Genomic DNA, 18,382 nt, shown 5'->3' with positions numbered 1-18,382 from the left:
GAATTGTTTCTCATTCTTTTCTCTGGTCTTCTCACAGAGTTTTCCCCAGGAAAATGCCTGGGAGAGTTGTTTCTCTCTGTGGCCAGAGAGCTGCTGCCACACTCCAGCCCTGTGGTTTTTGGTGTGACCTTCTGGAAAACGATGGTACCACTCAGTCTCTCCTTCTTAACTACATCTTTTGACTGATATTTGCTTTCTACCTGTGCATGTTGAAAGGACAGGTGGTTCTTGGAAATTTTGTAGTTGTTTTCACTGAAAATAAGGCTGAATATGTAGAATGGAATCCCCATATTCTGCACATCTCAGTCTAAGAGGACACCATCCATGTACTTGGGACATGGGGCCAGCAGCCACTGCTCAGTACAGCATGAGGGACCTGGCAGGCAGGGAGCTTCTGCTGGCAGTGCTTTAGAGGAGTGTGGGACAAGCTCTCCACTGGCTTTTCAGGGACAGTCTCTGGCCTTCAGGCTTTCTTTTTGCTCATATTTTGTTTATACCCTTTTCATGGTTTATCAACTTTTTCCTTGAAGTCATAAAATCCTTGAAATCAAATTGATTGCAGCTTTTTCTGGTTAATAGGTTATCAGGCAGTGAAGCCAACAGTGCAGAAGGGGGAAACATTTGGAGCAGCATCATCATCATATATATCCTTAAACATCATAAACTACATAAATCACTGTTCTACATTAAGAAGCAATTGTTAGGAAGGTGCCACGGGACAGTAACTGCTGTCCTTCAATGACTCCTGGATTAAATGTACTCAATTTAGAGCTAAAATGTCAGGCTAGAGCCTTCTTTCCATTCATGCCTCACTGATGAGGTACAGCCTGAGATTGTGTAGCAGATGGCTCAGTGTTGACTAACTCCACAATGCCTCAGTGGCACATTTCCTTTTGCACTGGGTAGCACATTAGTGACAGGACACATTGGCAATGCACCTTTTATCTCCTGAGCTGCCTCAGACAGAGATTTGCTGGGGGAATTGCCTTATGTTACTAATCTGTTGCTGTCTGGGTAAACCCTGCTGCAGGCTGATGGCAGCACATCATGCTCATTTTGGAAGGGGAGGAGGGCAGAAATAGTGCTGAAAACATGGAGTTAAGTGTGTGTGAAGAACAGTGAACCTTCTGAGCCATTCCATTATCATTGGACCTCATGATAGGATATTTGATTTCAGTTTCTGGAGTGAAATGAATGTCAAATTGCCAGTTAGCCATTGCAGGATGCTTCTGAGTTCCAACATGTTTTTAATTTAGCTTCTGTGTGTTTCTGTTCACATTGCCTGAGCTGTCCATGCTAAGAGCTGCTTCCCAGAAGCCTCGTAGCCCATGTTGCCATTCAGTGTCCAAAGCTGGAGCATGTTTTTGGCCTCTGACTATTTTTAGCTGTTGTAAGTGGCACACTGAACCAGCAGTATTCATGCCTGTTTTTTACAGGCTTCTGGCCCTAGAAGTGCCATGGCATTATTGGAAGTGAAGAGGTGATGATGGTCCAAGTGGGTCATTGTTTTGTACCCTGACTGTTGCTGGGTGCTGCTCCTTAGCTTTTAAGTCACTATTGTACAAGAACTTTCTCAGGTCTGGTCAAAAGAGTTGGCTGCTCTGAGTGAAACTTTTTTCCCTTTCTTGGATGAAATGTTTCTGTTGGAGGGGGGTGGGAGACTTGGGTGTGGGTGCTTCTGCTTTTCCTTTAGGTGGCTAAGCCCTCTGTAAACAAACGTGCCTGTACAGTCTCTGCTCGGATTTATCTGGTATTGACCTCGTATTACTTCACTGCTTGCACTTCAGTTCTCTGCTCATATTGCCTCCCTGTTTAAATAGCTGCAGGAAGCTTGGAGATCAGCCTGCAAACAAAATCCTCGTGGTGAGCTAACACAGTCCGGCAGTTTGGCGTCCTTCCGTTTTGTTCCCGTGTCTTTTTTATTTTACTGAAATGCTGCCCTCGAGTGGCAAGCAGCTGATTGATCCCGACGGGGGATCGAGCTGTTCTCCTGCCTGGCCGGTGCCCTGCGCCCCTTTGAGGGGGATGAATGTTCCTGGTGGCCCCGAGCACCAGGGGCTGCAGAGCACCAGCAGGAGCAGCAGCTCAGCCTGCTCTGTGCAGGAGCTGGTTGGAAATTGGCAATGCCATGGCACAGCAGCTGGAACTCCAACACCAACAGTGTCCTCAGCTTTTACAAGCAGATGGAAAACTGTAATTCTGAAGGAATGTAATGTTTTGATATGTTTATCTGATCACAAGCCCTCTAAATTTAGTTTATATTATTATTTCTTGCAACCTGTTATACTGTTTCCTTACATGAATTCAAGGTTTTAACATAGAAATTGTTTGTAGAAGAGTGGTTTTCTGTGACAGGGTAAAGATCTCTGAGCTTGTCTGAGCAGTCCCTCCACTGTGCTCTCTGGGTCATGTAGCAAAGGCCTGTGTGAAGGTCCTGAGTGAGCTCCAGGGCACCCCAACAGTATATTAAGTTGGAATACAACATCAGGAGTTAATACAAGGACAAAGGTGGTTTGTGGTAAAGCAATTTGAGGCATTACTGCTTTGAGCTTTATTCTGTGTCTCTGTGCCAGAGGCTGCAGCCTTTGCAGCATAAGGACTCTGGCTCCTCAGCCAGTAAGTCGTGGCTCAGTGCGCTGGTTTTACTCAGATTTGTTTTTCTGGGCCACTGAAAACTGTGTCAGCATGTGACTGGTTTTACCTGCAAGGTAAAAAGCAAAAGCAAGAACGAGGAAGGGTTTTTATGTGAAAGGAGAGGTGCCTTTTGGGAGGACTTTGTTCTTAGCATTCCCAGGGTGTTTGAGGAGCACTCCATGTTTCTGTGCTTCACTGAAGACCAATTGTCCAAAGGGATATACAATCCTACCTGTATGTAATTAACTCTTCTGGCAAGTACCTAAGTGTGTCCTATTTGGAATATTCTCATGTTCTCATCTTTTCATAAGGACAGAAGATAGTGCTTTTCCTAGGTAATGTATATTTCTGTCATCCTGCACAATATGCAAATACCATAATTTCTTCCTGCATTAACACACTTAATTAGGGATAGGCTTGTTTGTCCAAGTATCACTATGACTTGTGAACTCAGATTAAGTGAAGACAGAAAGTGAGGTAATTTCAGATGCAGAGTCCCTTCTAGGGAGTCTTTCAGGACTGGTTATTTTGGTGCTTGCTGCAATGACCAGCTAATTCTTGCTCACCACCCTTTGGGTGATTGTTCTTGGCAATAGTTCTGCCTATATGTCTATGAATACGTGGCTTGTATGAGTATATGAAGGCTTCTGAGGGGCTCTGTGTGAAATATCTCTGTCAAATTCTGTCAGTTAAATAATTTCCTTGATGATTTGGCTCAGCTAAATGCTTCTTGTACTTAAAAACTCTCTCAGAAATTATTTACATCTCTATTTCTAGTTGCTGAGAGCTCCTTAATTAAGATGCTGATGCTAGGCATAAAATGTGGTTTTTTCAAATGGTTTTTTAGCACCTCATCTGTTTTTACCCAGCACTTCTGAAACTCCATGAAAACACAGTGAAGTATGGGAAGACTGTCTGGGGCATTATTGCCACAGGGGAGAGTACAGAAAGGAAATGCCCAGACTATTCCACCAGAAACCAGGTATACATATTACTTCATGCTCTGGATTTTCAAAGAGGAGTTCCAGACTTGCAAGGTGATGTTGTTACAGGCAGCTGATTCTGGATTGGAGGTCAGTCACTGGGAGTGCCTGAAGCAGTGGTTATGTCTGATACTAAACCAGGGGTAGGTGAGATGCCAATGTCAGTGTCTGGGCTGTGTGTGTGTAGAGTTCTGGACAATGGTAGCTCCTGGTAGTTGCTTTTCTCCCAACTTGTAAGTGAAGGCATTAACTGGCCAGAGCTGCAGAAGGAGGAGGCAGACTCTCTTTCAGCCAGGCTGTACTGGTTACATTATATTTCACGTTTGTTTCTAATAGACATTATTACATTTTGATACATTTAATCCCTTCAGGTGAAACCTGTATTGAATTAGGACCCGTTGATTTTCTTGCTGCTTACATCAAATCCTTTTTGCTTCCCTTGAATTTCAAATTTTGTCTTGTGTCCTTAAAAACATAATGAAATAAATTTAAGCAAGGAAAATGGAGAATATCAGTAAAATAGGAATGTTTGCTCCCTGCAATTTAGTGCAGAAAAATATTTTTTTTCTTCCTTTTTCTGGCTGAAATACTCCATATACTTTTGGCTTTAGTTTCCAAGCTCAGTCCAACATCCATTTGTTAGTGTGCAGTGAATCTCTGTATGACACTAACTAGACATGGCAGCTCTTTTTTAAAATAGACCATTCCAATCTGTCGCTTTATTCTCTGGCACCAGGATTTTCACTTTCCTGAGATGAACTCCCCTGCTGGCCATCAGCCTGATGGAGTGGAAGAATTGCAGAACAAGCTGCTGCCATCAGCTAATTCACCTGAACAGAGCTGTGTGTGAGACCTACCTTGTCCTGTGAGAGCCCTGTCAGTGGTAGCAGCTGAACAAATATTTTCAAGGTGGCAAGTGAGCCAATTACCTGAAAGAGCCCAAAGAGTTTATGCAAATACCTGTGCTGTTCTTAGTCACACAAATTTGCTGGAACTTGCCTCGCATCATCTTTCCTGTTAAGCAGTTCTTTCAAGGTGCTCTGAATCATTTCCTAACTCCACGCATGTGAAGAGCCCAAAAAGGTCCCCTCGGTTTCTCAGAATCAATCTTCTGCTGCTTCCTGGTGAGAATCCCGAGGAGGTTATTCATTAGGAAGCAATCAGGGAATTAATTAGCATTTAGTTTCAAGATTGCCTTTGTTGTAAAGTCATATCAAACCCTGCAGCCTATTTGTTTGTTACACTGGGTACAGCTGCCAAGGTGCATTTTTCCATCACAAAATGCAGTGTGATCACTAACATGGCACCACTAAGTGATGCCTTTGTTTATTTACATATTGCTCAGCACCTTGCTTCTAGAGAAGCATGCCACATTTAAAAAGTGGGGAGAGGTGAAGGAGACAAAAAAGGGGTGAAGGAATCCCATGAGAAGAGAAATAAATCAAAAGCTGCGTCTTGACCCTGTATGTTCAAAAGCTGAAGCTCACTCACCTGCACAGCTCCACAGCTGGGATCAGAAGCTCAAGGACTTCAAGCACATGTCAGGAGCAGAGCCAGAGCAGCCCTCTGGAGCCAAGCTCTCTCTAAACCTCTGTCTGTGCCTCTCCAATGACTTTGTAAAGAAAAAAAATAATTATTATCAAGACTTGGGTCTCATTGTGCGTGGATCCCCAGGAATGAGGATGACACTGTGGGATGGGTGTTCAGACCCTTGGGTTGCCTCTGTCCCCTTCAGCATAATGTGAGGTAATGTGAAGCTGCAAAAAGAGCTGGCTGGACTCCTTTCCTGCTCACCCCACTTCCATGTGTTTATGGTACAGATTAAACTTGGCAAGCTGACCAGCAGTGTTTAATGCATGAATTGAGGAACAAGAAGTACTGAATATATTACTCTCTTAAGCAATGTGGCATAGTCGCCATCTGCTTTCATTGCTTACTGGTTTAATTGTCTGTCAGGATAAGAGGTTAATTTTCCTTCATTAAAAGTAGCATTTCATACTATCAGTACATTTCTGCTCACTCAGGCAATGCCTTAGTTTGAAATGTAAAATACACAATGCAAGAAAAGAAATAACTTCTTTGGAGTAGAATATTACTCCAGATTACAGATTGATTGCTCTTTTTCTTGATGGAGGTGTCTGTTCATGTCCAAGTTAGTGCTGAGAAATAAGTGAAAGCTAAGAAAAAACAGGGGAAGTCTGCTAAAACAGTGGTTTTTTACAGAAAGATAAAACTGGGTATCAAGTGGCTCTGAGGGCATAATTTCTGGGAAGTTGCAGGCTTTTCACATATCAAGTGCAGTCACTCATCACAGTGAATATTTGTACAAATGGCTGGAGCAGCAGGGGAACTCTCGTAGTAAACAATTATTTGCCTCCTAGGGCAATAATGAATGCCTGAAATTAGCAGGATCATGTTCAGCAAGTAGTTTTGAGATGCTGGCTCTGAAGTAGATACTAAAATTGGAATCTTATTTCACAATTATTTCAACTTATTTTGAGTTTGAAAAAGAACTAGTTTTTTTTTTTGTTGTTTTAATTGGCACCTTGAATGATAAGGTTGTGTGAGCTACACTTCAGCTAGCTTGGATATACAAAGATTCCTCAGCCTATTTTACAGCAATAAATTAAGAAGTGTTTAATCATCCTGTGAATTGAGATCATTATTTTAGTGTAGTCATAACGAAAAAGGAAAATGTTAATCACTGAGTCTGGATTATGCAGTGACCTTTTAAATCTATGGTTGTTTGCAGCTATTAGACTTGTTTCAAAGTAGGAGTCAGCAGTTTTAGTTGTGGACCTTTTGGGAATATTTGCTATGTTTCTGTCCAAAAAATAACTGCTTTTCCCCCAAAAAGCTAATTTCTAGTTACTGATTTTTTAATTCTTTGCATAATCCAAACCATGAACAGATATGTTCTTCACCCTTGGTGTCCTGAAAAAACAGCAGTTTTCAGCTTTTGTTTAAAACCTCATAAACTTCCTTTTCTTTCTTCTTGATGAAAAGAATTTGGTGCTTTTCTTTGGTATTTACATTAAACCTGAAAGTGGAAGCAAGAGACTCGAGTTCTTTGGGCAGATCTTTCTCCCCAGTAGGACTGCAGCTGTTGATGAGCTGTGGTTCAGTGGCTGTGCTGGTCACCCAGAAGGAATTTCTGTGAGGGAAATGCAAACACAGAGGAGTTTCTGTGGAGAGCAGAGGGCCAGGGCTGAGGGGTGCTTGCTCTGCTGCAGGGACTGAGTGGGGTCTCTGGGCACTCAGTCCTGCCTGGGCTGCTCCAGTCTGGCTTCCAGGGGCTTGGGGTCGCTGGAGAGAGCAGAATACGGGGAGTTCAGTGCAGCTGCGCTGCTAGGTGCACTGGAACCAGATGCATGTTTGTATTTTTGACCTCTAAAATAGAAATAATAGTTGTGCTGGTTTCGTTTCTAATCTTTTTGCAATAGTAACTATGCATTTGCCAGATATGTGATCTCTGCATGGCACACTGGGGCCTCCCACTCAGCTGAGGCTGCTAAACTCTATAAAATACAAATAGCTGTTACAATGGATCTCCAGTGCTAGTTTTGTAGCTTTTAATTGACCCAAGTGATTATCTAAGCTACAGAGTGAGAGCACCACATCAGCTGTTCTGGTACAGGGCTTAGACTCATCTTCTTAAAAGCCTTTTTATGAATCATAACTCTCTCTGTCCTTGAATAACTTAAAATCTAACAACACTGAAAGTCTGAACAGCCCAAACCTCTTAATGATGCTTGGCTTTGACGCACATCTGAAGAGGCAGGTACCATTACTCATCCTCTCTTGGATTATATCCCAAGGTCCCTTTGTAACATCCTGTAGTCCTGTGACCAGCTCCTGACCTGGTTCTGTAAACAGGCGGGCTCTGTTGTTGAATGTTAAATCTAGCACACAAGTAACTCAAGTAGAATATGTACTCAGAGATGACATTTCAAAGGTGAAACCTTGGAGGATTAGCTCTGAAGTGAATTTATTTTTCCAAAACTGATTACACCAAAACATATTTCCAGTGGACAACATCCTGGTAATTTAGTATCATCCTGGTAATTTATTCCCTTTCCTAGCTGCAATCACTGATTGGGAATTCTCTTAGCAAATGTTTGTGCTTGCAAGAATTTCTCCTCATCATCCCTATTGCCAGCATATTATCTGTGTACAAAATCCACCTTAGCTTCACTGAGAGTCTGTAAAGTTCCAGTTTAGGGTCTCAGCTATTACATCAGTATATCCATGTTAGTCTTTTCTGTTGTCTGTATGCTCAGGCTCTCTAGTCCTCATAAACCCAGATCTTGGCAGAGTAGCAGCATTTTCATCCAGAGATTTCAGTCTTCCCTGCATGTGGGTTTGTTTGGGGGGATTACATCTGGTTTGGGGATGAGGCTGCTGTTATTTCAGCTGTGCCATTACACAGAGCAGTGTAGATGCTCCTGAATGGCAATTTCTGTTCCACACTGAGTTTCAGGAGACTCAGGCCAGTCTGTGGCCACAAACAGTATCAGTTTGTGCCTATTTTACTATTTCATCTCCTAACAAGAGCATGAACCCTGATTAGTCTGTGGTGTGACACTTAAATCTTTCAAGTCTGTCTGAAATGTGTTCAAATTAAAACCATTATTCTTCTCTGAGATTACATGTGTAAATGGGATTGGGTCAAAACAACAAAAGCTCCATGTTCTTTATTACAACTGGACTGGTCATTTTGAAATGAAGGATTGCTCCTCCCTGTGTCCTCCTGGGAGCAATCCCTGTAAATAGGTTAGTTGTTAGCACCAAACCCTGCTGTGTCTCAGGTAGGAAGTGCAGGGCAAGAAATTGTCTCCTAATTGGAGAGAGCATTTTGTAAGTCATGCTTCTCTGTACTTAAACAGGTTTTTGTCTATAGCTTATTAAAGAGAAAATTATGTTCCAGAGAAAAAAGTGTCCTGCTTCTCCCTGAGCCAAAATAAGTCCTCAGCTCTTTAAACATCTTATCATCAGGAATTTCTTCTGGTTAGTGCAGTAATTTTTCCCTTATAAGGCAAGTTCATCATGAACTCTGAACCTTGGTTGTCTTCTGAGAAAGAGTTAATGGCATGTGAGGAGTGGGGTGGGAAAGCATTTCAAAGGTGTGAATGCTAAAATTGACCAGCATGCATGTTAGCCTTCCTATTGTCTTTTACCTTGAACCTTTTTTCCTGAATGATTGCTATTATAGACTTTCACCTAATACTGAAACAGTAGAAAAACCTCAACATTTCCAACTGTGTTTTCAGGTTTGAACTGATTTGTAGCCTATAGACTTTGGATTCCTAAAGGTCACTGGCTTACTGTCCATCTACCAGAAGACATAAATCTATTTGTTGTAGTCTCAGTCATCCCCTTGTGAGGAGAGGGGACAAACCTTGGCCTCTTCCTGCCATGACCAGCATGAGGGCATGCTTGGGAGCTTCCCATTCCAAGTGTATGTTTTGCTTCCTTGCTTTGATGCTGAAGGGGCTTTCTCAGTGTTAAAGCTGGCAGGTGCTGGCAGTGGATCCCAGTTCTTCTGGTGATGAGCATAGAGGCTCCAGGCAGATCCAGCTGGTGTCCCTTGCCTTGCTACTGCCCAGCCTTGAGGCAGCCAGAGCTGTGCCCAGCCCCGATTCACCAAGGAGATCAGGGCTTTCTCCCATGTGCTGTTTGGCTGTGGTCTCTGCTCTTTGCTGTCTGTTTGGAGTGTTCCATGGCTTGCCTAGGGAGTGCAGTAAATATTCCATGTGGGAGAAGGGAGGGAGTGAGGCTCAAGGCATTAATTAAAGGCTGCCTAGTCTGGGCAGGCCGGTGCTTCAAGCACAGTTGCCATGGCATCACTGCCCCTGGGTGCTCCAGCCTGAGTCACGCTCCCCTCTGCTCTGCTGGGGTGCCTGGCTGTCCCTGTGCAGAGGGGGTGACACCAAGGCTTTGGTGACTCACACATCAGAGGGCAAGAAGCATTGCTGCAGCCCCAATGAGCTCCACTGGAAAACAAATCCATGGCCAGCAGATAAATCTCTGCTGACACACCAGTGCATCTGTAGGAACTCCTACAACCAATATCAAGGGCCCATCTAGTGTTAATATTTTGTTGAGTGAATGAGAAAAAAAAGCACTGAATGTATCTGTACCTCAGTTTCCTCTCTGTAGTGTGTGAAGGATATGTGCAGTAGTCTTTGAGTACTTTTAAAAGTTTACACCAAAAGTGCTTAGCAAAATGCAGCAAACTATGATTTGAAGATGGTCCAGAAACTGAAATGCCACCTTTACCAGTTACAGGGCAATTGTCATTGATAGCCACCCCTTCTACATACCCTTGTGGTATCTAAAACCTTCTGGGGGCAAATTTTTCTTTAATTCAGGGCAGCTTTATCCAGGGGAAGGAGATTCAAAAGGTCATCCAGAGGGCTGATCAGCTTGGCATGGGTTTAAACATTTTCAAGTAAATTAGCCTGCTGAGATTGCTTTGTCAGGTTCCAAGCAGAGCAAATGTTTGGGCTCAATCTGAACATCTGGAAAAGGATGCAGAATGTTCGTGCCAATGCTTTTTTAGTATCTCTGGCAGGTCTTGTGTGCCAAACTGCTCATGGTAAACTCAATCACCAACTCTGAGCTGATGGAGACATCAGGGTTTTCACTTCCTCTGCAGCAGGTGGCTTTTACCTTCAGCACATGAAAATCTCTTCATGTGTCACACCTAATTCATTCCTGCCATTGCATCACTTACTCTCTGAGCACAGTTCTTGTGTCAACATTTTTATTTTATTCTGTATGATGCAAGTATTTGGTTTGATTAAATTGTAGGCTGGGTACTGGCACACAATTTAGGGATATTAGGTACAGAGGCCAGACTTGGTGGCCCCAATTGTCCCTCTCATGGGAAAAATGAGACCAAATGGAATCATTACAAAATTTCAAAGCAGCAGGCACTGACAGCAACTCACAGGCAAAGCTGTGACCTGTGCCAGGAGGTGATTTAAGTACCCACCTGGCCTTTGACTCTTCTGACACTGCTGTGAGTGGCACAGCTGCAACGAGTGTGCACAAACAAAACACAAAACCTTGTGCAAGTCTCCTCCTGAACAGCCAGACCTCCTTGGATGTTCTTGCAGTGATTCATTCTGACTCCAAGCTGTCCAGACAGCCCGGTGGGTGCTTCTCAGGGGCAGCCTGAGGCGCCTCAGCCCGTGTGTCTGGGCACTGCTGCCCTTGCAGCACTGGCTGTGTGCGGGCTGGAGCCTCTGCTGACTTGTCAGTATGCAGGATCACGCTGCCTCTCCTTGGAAACAGTGCTTTCCATTGTGCAAATATTAAAAGTAACTTGTTGTGACTTGTTCATTTAATTATGGAGTCGGTTTGAAAGCTTCAGAAGAGTGAAGGGAAATAATATTTTTATTGGATTTTCTTATTGGTACAGAAATAGAATAGGAAATATCTAGAAAATATTAAGTCCAGCTGTCTCATTTTAGTGAGAAATGTATATGAAATGAAAACAAATGCATTTTTATGTAAATGTCATCACAAATCTTTGTTTAAACTTTCAGTCTTTCTCATCATGGAAATGATCTTTCAAGCCCCATGGATCTCCAGTGCTGGAAGGGACCCCAGCTCTTGGCAGGTGGCATAACCACTCCTGTTCCTGCTGGCTGGCTTTGTCACAGCTGCTGAGCACTTCTGCCTGCTCATGCCAATCAAACTCCCATTTCCCTTCTGTCAGGCACTCTAGACTTTTCCACAAATGCATATGAGATCAGTACTCTATAAAAAAGGCGACCTAAACAGGAGGTAACCAGGCCCAGGTTCAGTAAAAGTGCACTTGACTTTATTCCAGGCTCGGAAGAGATGCCAAAAACTTCCCTGTGGTGCATTTAATGTCACAGTAGTTCACCTGGATCAACCAGCACATTTGGAATGTGAAGGTAGAGAGAGCTTAACTGGAGCTTTCATCAGCAGCCACAGAACAATTGTTCTGCAGAGCAAAATTTTAAGGAGACTCTTTTGAGGGCTTATTCTTATTTTTCTCCCCCCAAGCAGCCTAAAAGCATGCAGGAAAAATACAGGGATGCAGCAGAGTGACTGCCTGGCATTGCCCACGAGGCAGAGGGTGGGGGAGCCTCCACAGCAGCTCCTGTCACTGTCTCTGTTTTTCCTGCCCTTGAATTCAGCACCCCATGAACTGTTATAACACAGAACCACATTAGATCTCTGAGCAATCCGCTTCATGAGGGTGATGAACAGCAGTGTGTGCAGGGTGCCAGCATTGCTGAGTACAAACTAACCCTGAATGCCAATGCCCTGGTTCACCAGACACACCAGGGCACAGTGGCCTCCTTCTCCACCATCATCATCTGAAAGCTTTTAAAGCTATTTGGATGATTGATGAGTATACAGCATTTTCATGGACAAGGGGAAGAATTAATGCAAGATTCTCAGGCCTGGGGAATTCTTTAGTGTTCACCAACAGATTGAGATCTAAGCAGAATTTAGGTGACCTGCATCTGTGATGACAGCTGAGAAATAATTCTGTAACTAGGAAATGCTGCTTCCAGACTCTCTTCAATTTATTATCAATGCAGTCATTATCAGAAAAAAAATTGACTGTGGAACAATAATGCAATTGCTTTATCTGACTGCCTTGTTTTCTCCTCCCTTGCTCACTGAATGAGTCTACCTAATGTCAGACTCAATAAAGTCAGACAGCTGCTCTGTGAAACAAACAGACCCTCATTAAGGGAGGCCCCTTGCGCTGCTTTTGTTTGTGCTCATCTGCTTTATGGGAATAGACAGGAAAACCATGAATATTTAAAGCACTTTGCTGTGGCTGGGAACCAGCTGAACACAATTTCACTGGTGTTTTGCCCTGTCCCACCCCCTCCAGAAGGAAGCCTCAAAGCCCATTGACCACTCAGATTGTTGGGTTTCATGTGCAAATGCTGTCCTCTAGGTAAATATCCAAAATGTTGAATTGAGAGCTGCTTGGTTCCTGTCCAACAGCCCCATCCCCAGCAGAGCACTTGCCCTGTGGGATCTCCTTGCACTGCATTTGGGTGCCACCCTGCTGCAGCTCTGGCAGCAGCTTGTGCTGGGCAGGGAGCACAGAGCTCCTGGCTGTGCCCACAGAAACACATCAGCCAACAGAGCAGGGCACAAGATTTAGTCAGCTTGACCCCATTCTCTGATATTGCATTAAAACTCCCTGGAGTCTCTGTTTCATTCAAAATTGAGATTTACTTTTGGGTAGATGCATTAAAAGAACACCAGCAAGGGACCTTCTGCATGGCAGCAGCAGGGGTGGGTGGGCAGTGGGAAATGCAGCTTCCTGCAGTTCAGGCAGCTGAACTGTCACTCCATATCATATTCATGGGGAAAATGACCTGGCATTCCTGGTAGAATATGAAGCACTGGGGTTTGCACTGTTGTTGCTCAGGCTTGGGAGAGAATTGAACTAATTGGAATAGGAAAGACAGAAAGATGCATGCTCAGAGATTGGGAATAGTATCAATCCTCTCTTTGTAAAGTCATTATTTTTCAGTATATGAAACTTCCATTCTGAAAAAGGTGAGTGCAAGGGGAGAAGCTGATTCCTAAAATAAAGGTGCAGAGTTATAAGGAGGGATACAGTATCTGTGTTCTTTGGTATATACTGCTTTTATATTGAAAATCCCAAGGGAATTGAACACAACCCCAGTAATGAAAGGGATGCAGGACCAAAACTGGTCTTTTGGTAAAAGCTCTGAATTATGCAGAAATAAAACTCTGAGAGATAGGAAATGGAGTGCATGACCTCATGAGCTTCTGCAGCTGTATTCTCTGATTCCCTTATGAATGAGGATCTGGGAATTGTGCTGCATCGTTCCCATGAGCTCTCTTCTGGTTTAGGCTCTGCAAATCCCAGCAGAACCACACACTGGGACACAGATACCTCCTCTTCTTGAAGAGTCTCATCCACTTATTTACATTGAGATGAAAAGAAGAAAGATACTGTGAGATTTCACAGTTAAAGTACTGACATAAGTAAAGGTGGTCTTAAAATGGATAGAGAAGATGTTTTGTTTCTCTGTGGGTTAACTGAAGTTCTCTGGGATTGTGGAGAGCAAATTGTCTGTGGGGAAATGACATTTCCTTTTGAATTGTCCTTATGCACCGTGCAGTTATGTGCATTTGGCAGCTCTTTTGTCATGCAGCACAGGTTCTAAGGGCCACGTTAACCATGTCATTAACTCAGTTCAGGCCTTTAGGCACCCTGCAATGCACTTGAGCCCCTTGAACCTTAGAACTGGGCATAATGTGAAAGAAATTGGTGTGTCTTGGTGTCAAATTCTAATGAGGTGCCACATGGAAATTGCTGAGGGTCTGGAGACGGAGGGCAGGAAATACCTCCAGTCTCTCCACCTGAGAAGAGAAGGGGAAATCCAGGAAAGCTGCAAGAGCCACAGAGGAGAAAGCAGTTTAATCTGATATCAGTGCACCAAAGGGGGCTCGATTCAAGTCACAAACCCATGAAAAATTGCAAAATCCAAATCCTTTGTGAAGGTTTATTTAGAAAAACCACGATGCCGGGGAGTCACTGTTACATAGCATGGTAATTCTCTTTCTCTTGAGCAATATGCACCACACCGTGCGCATGCAATTACTTTGTTCCAGAGCTAACACTGTCATTGATACATGTACACACATGGTCCTCAGTGCACACTACACTTCACAGGGATGGTAGGACACACACAAAGTTGAGCTTTTCCATGAAAAATCTGTATAAAAAATACAAACCAAACTGAAGCAGTCAACACGAGAAGCAATGTGCAAAAATAGACAGTTACTCCTGAATGTTTGCTTAAGAAAAAGGGACTCTTCTGTCCTTGTTCCCCACTCAGCATTGACAATGCCAGATGAAAGTAGGATATGAAATAACTGGTCACATCCTGCCCCCCTTCATGTTAGTTGCAGAGGTTTTTAACCAGATAAATAATCCTGTATTTGTAATAAAATCTGCCTCCAAGCATCAGCACTGTGTGCTGCTGTTGCATCCAACAGATCTTTATATTGAGTGTCTGATCTGTGACACTCAAGGATGGTGACAGCCCAGGCCTTGTGTGGAGCACACAGAAGAGGCAGAACCAAGACATCTCTGGTCCCTGAGCCCCCTGGCAGGGGCTGGCAGCAGCTGCCTGCAGAGAACAGCCAGGGACTGGGAGCTCTGCTCAGCCTGCTGGAAGGAGCTGGCTCCAGCTCTGGCCATGGGGTGCACACTCTGCTGGCTCATGGTGGGGCTGGTGTGGGAGATGATCCCCACAGGATGAGGCTCCTCCCTGCAGAGGAACCCTGGCTGTGCAAGGGGCAGGTGAAGGAATGGAGAGCCCACAGAGCTGGGTACCACCCAGCCAGGTACCTCAGTCCATGGTGCAAACTGGGGCTGCAGAACTGCCCTGCTGTGTAAGGACATGTGTGTGCTCTGAGCAAAGCTGTACAGATGCTGCAGACACCATGGAGCAGCCACACCAGCCCATCCCTGTGAAACTGCTGCATGCAAACACCAACACTGTCAACGGCAGCTAAGACTAGAAATGGATTGCACTTGTTTCCCTTGAATGCAGACACATACCACTAAGAAAGAAAAAATAACCATAAAAAAAAATCTTCAAACGGTTGATTGATAATTGGGATTCCCCTGGTTGGATTAAAGGAAAAGAAATTAGGGGCAGAGTGATTCCTATCACTGGAGGTTAGCAGTAACATAATCTTTAGGTGTTATGGATGAGGATTCTTCCCACCCATGAAACTTCATGGTGCAAAGCCCAGTATTCTCCTTGTAATCCAAATGGTTTTTAAGGATTCTGTTTGAGCCCATGCAGAGTTATGACTGTATTACAGAACTTGTAATTTTTTTTTCAATGGGAGATCAAAGTTTTTCACAGCAAATCCTGCACGGATCCAGGGAAAACCTTAGCAAGGCTCCCCTGTGTGTTTTGTTTTTTACTTGCAAAGCAAAGGTTTCAGTTTATTCTGAGGAAGGGAAGAAGTGGAAATTGTAGAGACTAGGAGGGAAGTAAATTGTAGAGACTTCTCAGAGAAGTAAACTGTGGCTGCTGCACTTTACATCCCAGCTCTGCAGACCACTTTAGCCAAGTATTTTAAGTGGGATTTCAGTGAGTGTTATTCACTTTGGACCCCACTGCAAAGACCAGTATCCAACAGGAAGAGCGTTGGCTTGGACCTTCTCATTTCCCTTACAAAAGGCACAGAGGGAGGGTTCATCCTGTTGGCTCATACCTCGGCAAGGTGACAACATCACTCAGGGAACTGTGCCAAGCATCACCAGGTCTCTGATTCCAGTGCCCCCAGCAGTCCCTGCTGGCTCAGGAGCATCCTGCAGTGACTGTGGTGTGCAGCCCTGTCTCAGAGATGCCACTGTGCCCCAGCTCTGGCTGCAGGAGCATTTCTGCAGCTTCCTGAAAGCTTGGGGTGTGTGACACACCTGACCTGAGCATCCCTGGGCTCTCACAGCATGCACCTCTGGCTGTCAGTCAGCTGTTGGCAGTGATACAACTGTGGCAGAGAGTAGTTTTAGATGGTGAATTACACAAAATGAAACATCAGACTGCATTCTTACTGAAATTTCAATGCTGCTGAGCATTGGGGTTAGCTGCTGCTCTGTGAGTGCTTCCCACTGGGCTAGGATAATGTCCAGCACATCAGTTAAGGCCATGATTTAGCAAAGCATTTGTGCATGTGCTTAAATCTGCCCTTATTCAGATAAGCACTTGTAGGGGAATAGAATATAAGAAAAAAAAAGATAGTGTAGAAAGTAATCTCACCCCTAAGGAGCTGCAGCTGGGCCAATTAGCAAAGATTGGGAACAGGCCTGACTTTAACAGGCCACAGCTGTAAGCAATGAGAAGAAGATGCTATAAAAGAGTGGGGTGGCTGGGTGTGAGGGGACCTGGAGTCAGTGGTTGCTTTGTGAGGAAGAAAGAGTCAGTGCTCTGAGGAGTTGCCCATGAGAAACAGCAAGAAGGTATGGAACTTTTGTGATAAGGAGACAACAGTACGGAACCCCTACAATAAGGTGACACCAAGCACTGGCACAAATACTCATGTGCCTTGTGATAACAGGGACAAACCTCAGCTGCAGCATGTGAATGTCAGTCATGTGGCTGTCCAAACTACCCCTTTAATGTCTTTTTTTTTCCCTGGTAGCACAGTGGCTCTCTTGGATTAAGCATTTAATTAATCTTCATCTAAAAGATCCTGAGAACAGTCCTATAATGCTAACAAATGTACATAAATACAGAACTAAAAAAAGTCAAACTCATGGCTCAAAGCAAAACAAATATTGCTCAGAATACTTGTTTAGGTTAAGATCACTAGCTGTAAACTGTGCATTCTAGTAGCAAACAAAAACTTGTTGGCCTAGGAAAAAAACCCAAAACATTCAATGTCTACGGGATTGGCAGCACTAATATTACTTTACAATGTGAAGTAAGAATAAAAAACATCAGTGTAACATTGCAAAATGATCCAGCTAACCTAAGCTGATGTAAACAAGTACGCTTTGACAACGTTTGCACGTCTAGGCGTGACCCTGCACGGGGAGCTGGGCGGGTGCAGACCCACCAGGGGCACAGGAGCTGCTCCAAGGTGCTTCCAGCTGCCCAGGTCCCTGCAGGAGAGAGGCTCGGGGGTGGGAACCTGCAAACCTGTACTGGCATCACTAGCTCTACTCCTGGGAGCAGCCCTTTGCAGGATTCAGTTCAGCAGGACTATACACATGGGTAAGGATTATTCACAAACGTAAGGCATTGCAGAACTTGGCCCTAAAATTTCTATTTTCAGCAGAGAATCCCTTATCCATATACAAGGTGATATTTTTATATATCAAAAAGTGTCTAAAATAAGGGTCAGAGTCACTATATGTTATGCTCAGTAACACAGTTAAGATGCTGCATATTGGCTTCAGATACTGCAAACCACTTTCTTCATTAAAATCAAACCAACTATGAACCTTTCTCATAAGAATTAAATTAACCACGAAAATTAAGAATGAGCAGGCTCTGTTTTCAAGGTTAAAAGGAGAGACATTGACAGAAATCAGCAACTCCCATTGCAGTAGTTTTCCAGCGCCTTCCCCTCTGAGCAGTGGGCACTCTGGGGCTGCAGTGGTGGTGGTCTCCAGTCGTGCCTGGCGTCCTGTGGCTACTGGCGCTCCCCTTCCACCCGCTTCTTGCGCACTGTGGGCAACAGGGAGAGTCAGCACTGCCTCCCTGAGGGCACAGACAGCCCCCCAGCAAGGCAACCAGCACAGAAGGGAGCAGCTTCTGGGAAACGCTCACAACAATTACCATCATCAATATGTACCATATACCATCATGCACAACAAAATAATTGTACCCAAACTGCGTTTTTTGTATTGCCGACTGTAGAATTTCACCAAGTGTTCACATCAGTACATTTTCCACAAAAATCACACTCTGAGGTAAAGGTTTTAGATGATTAAAAAATCACCACTTCCTGCACTTCCTTCCAGTGATTCCATTTAGATTTTATTACAGTTTTATTGTTCTTTCAAATGACACTGTGTTCCAGCTAAATTGATACTGGTCTGCTCTAGTCTGCAGTGCTCTGGATTATTTAAGCTTTAGGCATCAAAAATTAATGACTTCTGTAATTGCACAGTGTATACTGTAGGTAAGCAATAGTCATATTCTTTTAGAAAATAATTTGAAGTACTCTGAAGTACCAATATCAGTTAATATTGGCAA

General features: G+C 43.9%; 1 protein-coding gene across 3 annotated transcripts in view; it reads right to left on the bottom strand.

The window, feature by feature from the left end:
• Positions 1–14,147: 14,147 nt before the first annotated feature.
• LOC134425236 (tropomodulin-2) overlaps positions 14,148–18,382 on the bottom strand; it is a 34,987-nt gene continuing 30,752 nt past the window's right edge. For all 3 annotated transcript variants that reach the window (XM_063169694.1, XM_063169693.1, XM_063169692.1), the window contains one exon: positions 14,148–17,851. In XM_063169694.1, coding sequence (XP_063025764.1) covers positions 17,817–17,851 — 35 coding nt within the window. In that variant the 3' untranslated portion in view covers positions 14,148–17,816. The remainder of the gene's footprint in view (positions 17,852–18,382) is intronic.

This window comes from Melospiza melodia, chromosome 15 (assembly GCF_035770615.1).
Source record: "Melospiza melodia melodia isolate bMelMel2 chromosome 15, bMelMel2.pri, whole genome shotgun sequence".
Taxonomy (NCBI): Eukaryota; Metazoa; Chordata; class Aves; order Passeriformes; family Passerellidae; genus Melospiza; species Melospiza melodia.
This window is presented reverse-complemented; position numbering and strand designations above follow the sequence as displayed.